Source organism: Diuraphis noxia, unplaced genomic scaffold (assembly GCF_037042655.1).
Source record: "Diuraphis noxia isolate RWA-SAM2 unplaced genomic scaffold, SU_Dnox_SAM2 contig0001, whole genome shotgun sequence".
NCBI lineage: Eukaryota > Metazoa > Arthropoda > Insecta > Hemiptera > Aphididae > Diuraphis > Diuraphis noxia.
In genome coordinates, this window is record NW_028301711.1 from 65,031,622 (window position 1) to 65,038,078 (window position 6,457).

Here is a 6,457-nt window from a genome sequence, read left to right on the forward strand (position 1 = left end):
GAAGTAAAATAAACTATGGATAAGATATTTCCACTGATTCAAAATATCATCAAACCAGCCCAAATCTTTCGAATTGTTAACGGCCCACCGGGTTTTGCCCACTAGCCCGCCGGCTTAATCTGGGCCTGTTTTTCACATTTTAAAATCATAAATGAGTTTATTAATAATAGGTACCTACTTGTTATATTTAAACTGTTTCAGGACAGCTTTAATTCTTTAACACTGTATCTAATATTGATATTAGGTTTAAACATTTTAATTAACATTTAAAATTTATATTTATAGAAGTATTATTCTCAATTATTATTTCAGTTAATTAATTAAATGATACCAATATTCAAACCTATACATTTTAGTTACGAGCTTTATTATTTCAGTGAGAAACAGTCTAATTATTATAAATGATCGAATGTCAATTTTTATTCATATCAGAATAATTTTGATATTGATTTTATGTTAAGCGACTTAATTGGTCTGCATAAATATTGGTAATATTCATTTTATAAATTAAAATTAAATAACTAGTAATAACCAAAACATTTTTCTAATGTTTTTAATGTTGTAGTATTTCAATATTTTTTAATTTTGATAATTATGTTACAAATCTGTTGACCGTAGCCTCGTACTTGTAGATTTTCAATGTAGATTAAGTAAATAAATTAAGAAACACACGTCTCTGTTCAGTTATAAGGTTTATTGAGTTAACATATGCAGACAATGGCACTGTCCATTCTCCACTCCCTATCTTTACATCTTCATGTTCCTTATCTAAACTTATCTAGGACAATCCCTCCTATATAAAAAGTTCTTATACGCAGTTTCGGGATTGTACCTGTTTATACTATTTTACAATAATCAAATAGTTTCTTAATTCTATTTGTTTTACAAATACTAAATTTCTAATTGTTTACTAACTATACCATTCTTTCTTACTTCCTATGTTTCAAAATTCTTATTCATAACAATTATTAAAATACCTATTTTCTATGTTCATTAATTTTTTTTTTTATTGTTTCAGAAAAACACCGTTAAATGCTGAACTACAAACAATCACAATCCATTTAAAAACAGATAATTTATTAAATCTAATTTTTGGTATAAAATTGAAAAAAAGATTAAGCTTTGGAATCTGCAAACATTCTCCCTGAAGAGATGGACATGACAAATGTTTTGGAAACTTATAAGATAGGTTATCCTAAGTGTGAACCAAAATGTGAAAATCAAGATTGTGACAATCCGTATTGTCTATCTATCATTCACGAGTTAATTGTGAATGTAGAGCCAGAACTGAAGTTTCGACAAGCAAATACTTTTGTTGGATTAAAAAATTTAGGAAAGACCTGTTATATTAACAGTGTACTCCAACTATGGTTTCACAATACAAATATTAAAAACGCAATATTAAATTGGAATCCCAAAGATGATAAAGATGAATATAAAACCCACTGTAATACCATTGAAGACGTTTCTCAGTCTTGGAATGAACTAAATCTTCTCCAATTCATATTTGCTTTAATGGAGTTTGGCAATCAGTCAGTAATAAGTCCTCAATTATTCGTAAGGAGTCTCAATATTGATGTTAATGTTGAAGGGGATTCAGAAGAGTTTCAAAATTGTTTATTAACATTATTCGAAGATCAGCTAAATTCACAATCAAATGAGTCTATTGGAAAAATGGTAAGAGACAATTTTCAAGGTAAATATAAGAGTATAATTAAATGTTTAACATGTAAAACCGAATCAGCAACTTCTTCAGAATTTAGGGAAATATATTTAAACATTGAAGGCCATAGAACCTTAATTGACAGTTTAAAAGAATATTTTAAAAAAGAAAAAATGTCAGAAAACGAAAAATATTTTTGTACCCAATGTGATAGCAAACAAAACGCTGATCGTCAAATTGTATTAACTTCATTACCTCATCTAATACATCTGAAACTCATACGCTATGTGTATGATGGCAATTTGAAGAGGGCAACAAAATTAAACACAGAAATAAGATGTCCATATACTATAGATATGGAAAATTATTTAGATTTACCCCTTGAATCGTCAAAAGGAAAACACGTATATAATTTATATGGAGTTCTGATACACAAAGGCCAAAGTACAAATGCTGGTCATTACATTACACACATTAAAGATCTCAAAACAGAAAAATGGTATGAAATGGACGATGCAAACGTGAAAATGTTGAATACTTACTATTCAAACAATGAAAAAACATTTAAGGGATTAACATCAAACAAACATATCAACATTCTAAAGGACGAGTACAAAACAACTGATGCTTACATGCTAGTTTATGTAAGGGCTTCTACAGTAATGAAGCTAAAAACAGAATCAACAAACATTACATTATCACCACGGCTGACTAAATGTGTTAACACCTACAACAAAATGTATGAAAATAGATCAAGAATTGAAATTAAAAATCAAAAAAATGAGTTATTTTTATCAAATTTGATAAGCGAAATAAAATCTACTAAAGTACTCAACGACGATGGCGATGCTATTTCGTTAAATTGGATAATGTCATTGACAGAAGCAAGCCCTAATGAGAAAATCGATGAAATAAACAACAAATCGATAGTGTGTTCGCATAACAAACTGAATCCTAATGTATTATACTTAACCAAATACATCGGAACAGAACTGGCTGATAAACTGTATAGTTTATACCAAGGAGGTCCAAGACTTAGGTTAAAATCGTCATTGTGTGAGCCATGTGTTATAAATAGATATGCCATACTATGTATGAGTGACTTGACCAATGAACATAGACGAATAATATCAGATATTTCAGAATGTGACTCCACAAAGAATAATTCAGATGATAAAAATGACGTGCAGACATATTGGTTAGGAATAGAATCGTTTGAATGTTGGCAGACAAAATATTTGAAGATGTTTCATCGTTTCCTTAAATTTAATGATATACTGCCTAATTCAACATTGCCAATGGACCACGAAGAACTAATTTCCTCTTGTGTATCATTAATAGGAGTTTTAGACAATACCATGGTCCACGAGGATTTAATAGAAATTGATAGTGAAAAGGATGACGAGAAAATAAAATTATTTGAACTTGATAACAATATTAATGGGGTCGATTCTGAGGAAGGTATGAACGATTACTTGGAAATATTAGAAAATAAACGCACTTTCATAATGCTCAAACCGGATTCCGAAATGAATAGCATTAACAATTTGGAAGATATTTATATTGATGAACATTATAAGCCGTGGACATTAAATGAGGATATAACATGCCCACATGGTAATTTGAGTATAGCTAAAGAGACGATGAGGTTAGTCCCAGAAGAAATTAAAAATATATTAAAACTTTATTTTCCTAAAGCACAACTTTTTGGTAAAAACGCCAAACCATGTAGTCTGTGCAAAACACATTATAAAAATGTATACCTCCAAAAAATTATACATTCTATGGAAGGTGATTTACAGAAAACATTTTTAAAGAATTTGGTGTATAATAATTTAAGAATGGACTATGAAACGATTGAAAATCGTCTATACTTTTGCATTCCCAGAGACTTTCTTGAATCTTGGCGAAGATTTATAGCGTTTTCCTGGGCCGAAGCACCCAAGCCCAAATTAATAAACAAATCACTCCTTTGTAAAGATCACAGTGAATTACTATTTGAGCCTAAGTCTAATTTTTTCTCAACAGATGAATGCGCATCAGTGATAATAACTAAAAATGAATGGTTAAGTCTGATAGATTATTATCAACCTGATTGTGGAATATTTGTGTATTTTGATGAAAACGGAAATCTTCGAAAGTCGATTCCAAAAGTATGCCAGACATGTACACTCGGTGAAGGTATACATTGCAATAAATATTTTAATGCGAAAGTATTCATTAAAGTGTACGATGTCGAAGATCAAAGTTGCATGTATGGCAACTTTTCAAAGAAATTAAAACGAGACGCTACCGTACTTGTGAATGGCACAAGTGGCTCAGAAGTAGCCTCTACTTCATTCAACAACAAAGACAATTATGCAACTCATCACGGAGCCAGATGGAATAAACGAAAACTAATGTCAAATGTTGAATCCGTTGTAATTTCTTCCCACACAACCTTGCTTCATCTAAAATTAAAAATCATGGAAATATTTCATGTTAAGCCCAGGAATCAATATTTAGAAACTTCAGAAGGTGTTGAGTTGCTGAACAATGAAGCAACCATGGAAGACCTTAATATCCTTCCTGATTCAGTGATACTTGCCAGATTTGATGAAAACCTCATAATACAACATTAACAACAAGTCGTTAATGCAGAAGAGACTGAATTTAAAAAGATACCGATCTCATGAGTTGAAATGGCTGAAATAATTAAATTAATTTATACTTATATTTTACTTTGTTTTTATTTATTTGAGTTTTATAAGTTTAAAAATTGTGTTAATAATTGTACAAAATATTTCTTATGTTTTATTCAATTTGTTGTCATTTATAAGTTAGTTTATTAAAGTGTTAATTTATGTTTATATTTATTTAATTATTAACGAAATTATAAAGTTGATAATTTTTAATTTACTTTAATGTGGATTTCTATTTTTAAAATTTTTTTTAGTATCTATCAAAACAATTTTTTTTTTAAATATAAAATTTATGTATTTCGCATGATTTTTTCAATTTTATATACAATTTAAGAATGCAGATATTTTTTTAAAAATGAAAATTTCTTGAATATTTTAATATGGTGTATTTAAGCTCAACTTTATATATTGTCTATCAAATAATCATAGCACGCATTCTACTCAAATAAACACTTTTAAACACCATTGATGACATTTACATTTATCAAACAATGTCATTTTTCCTTAAAATTTATGAAATATTCGGAGTACCTATGCATTTAAAATTTTTAATCTCAACAGCTATAGTGTATTATATCCCTGATTTCTAGGTTGTTCTACTGTAAATCGAGAGCATACATAATAATATGTAACTCTAATACATTCCAAGTCCTATTTAACATATCTACATACTACATTACTATTTTCATACATTTATAATTTGTAGATTATAATGCCTGATTGGAGGGAGGTGAGTGAGAGAGAATTTTCCTAAAAACTAAAGGGAAACTAAAGAACAATTGACTAAAAATATTTATGGTTTTTTACTGTGGAAACAGTTGGTCTGTTATAAATTTCTATATAAGCCATTTCCCCTCGCAATGTATATATATTTTGGATCCATTCAATAAAATGTTAATCTAGAAGACAAGAAAAAGCACAAAGTTTTTATCAGATAAATTCTAAAAAAAAGTTTCCAATTAATTTTTTGGTTTTTATTGAATGAAGCGTGAGAATGTGGAATACACTACCTAAAAAAAATTTTGATTTCAGTATGGAATTTCACCAGAAGAACGATTGGCGGTGATATTGATGTAAGTGCTATTTAAATATCTTTCTTGCTAACCTATTTAAATAGGAAATTTACACCTTAGTAATTATATTATATAATATATTGATTTACATACTGTATAGGTAGACATTAACATATTAATTGCCAATCAATTATTTGTTCTTAATAACTAGGTGGGACAGACTAAATTTTGGTAGAATTAGGTAATTATAACATTTAATGGGTTTAACTCAGTAAGATTTTTACCAGTCCAAATCCTGGGGTAGAAGTTTAAATCTCTGTGGGGCAGCACTTATTAATCTGAAGTCTGAACAATGACTTATGCTGTTTCAATTGATAAAGATACCATTTTCTAATTTTTTTTTTTTATGCAATCTGAAGTTTATTTAAGTGTTTATAACACTGGTAAAATCATAATACATTTTGATATACTTTCTAGTTTTTCACGGTTTTTAAGAGTAAATTTAGTGCGTATGGCACAGAGCGACGAAATATCACTAGCTATTTGAAATATAGTTCTATACATGATATAAAAAGCTGATGAAGTTTATTATATCATGGTTATATATATGTATAAGGTTTAGGTACTAGAGGAGAAGCAATGCTTTCCAGAGAAGAAATATAACAACACAGTTACTCTTCTCATACCACTTTAAAAAAAAATAATGTTTTTTACCTATGATGTGGTTGTGTAACATGAACACATAGATAAACAAAAGATATGAACGAAAAAAATCCTAAAATACTATCGCAAGTTACTGAAACTATGAAACTTAGACAAATTTTACTTCATGCAAAAAAATATGCACAAATGATATGAAATTAAAAATTATGGTAACTTAATTATTTAAATACTTAAGCTCAGATCTCATAAAAATGGCTACAATGATTAAATATTTTTTTTAATATAGGTAATTTCTCATATTATGTTCTCTAATTCTATTTATAATAAATTTGAATAAATACCCTGTAATCACTAAAGTATTTATAAAAATATAATTCCAAGTTGTAACTAATATAATAATACAGTTTAATATTACTAAATAAGTAACATAAGAAAAT

At 28.3% G+C, this 6,457-nt stretch overlaps 1 protein-coding gene across 1 annotated transcript; it reads left to right on the forward strand.

Annotated features, from left to right (window-relative positions):
* The first annotated feature begins 1,152 nt into the window (after window positions 1-1,152).
* Window positions 1,153-4,284, forward strand: LOC149061304 (ubiquitin carboxyl-terminal hydrolase 48-like). The gene is made up of 3 exons (XM_089214932.1): window positions 1,153-1,696; window positions 1,844-2,402; window positions 2,472-4,284. The coding sequence occupies exons 1-3, from the start codon at window positions 1,153-1,155 to the stop codon at window positions 4,282-4,284; spliced, it is 2,916 nt and encodes a 971-aa protein (XP_089071058.1).
* The last annotated feature ends 2,173 nt before the right edge of the window (window positions 4,285-6,457 follow it).

Bases quoted from the DNA above. Each gene is read 5' to 3' on its own strand.
- LOC149061304 (XM_089214932.1), top strand. From the start codon at position 1,153: ATGGACATGACAAATGTTTTGGAAACTTATAAGATAGGTTATCCTAAG. The intron at 1,697-1,843 runs GTAAATATAAGA...AAAAAATGTCAG, and splicing joins GGTAAGAGACAATTTTCAAG to AAAACGAAAAATATTTTTGT. The intron at 2,403-2,471 runs GTATGAAAATAG...AAATTTGATAAG, and splicing joins GTTAACACCTACAACAAAAT to CGAAATAAAATCTACTAAAG.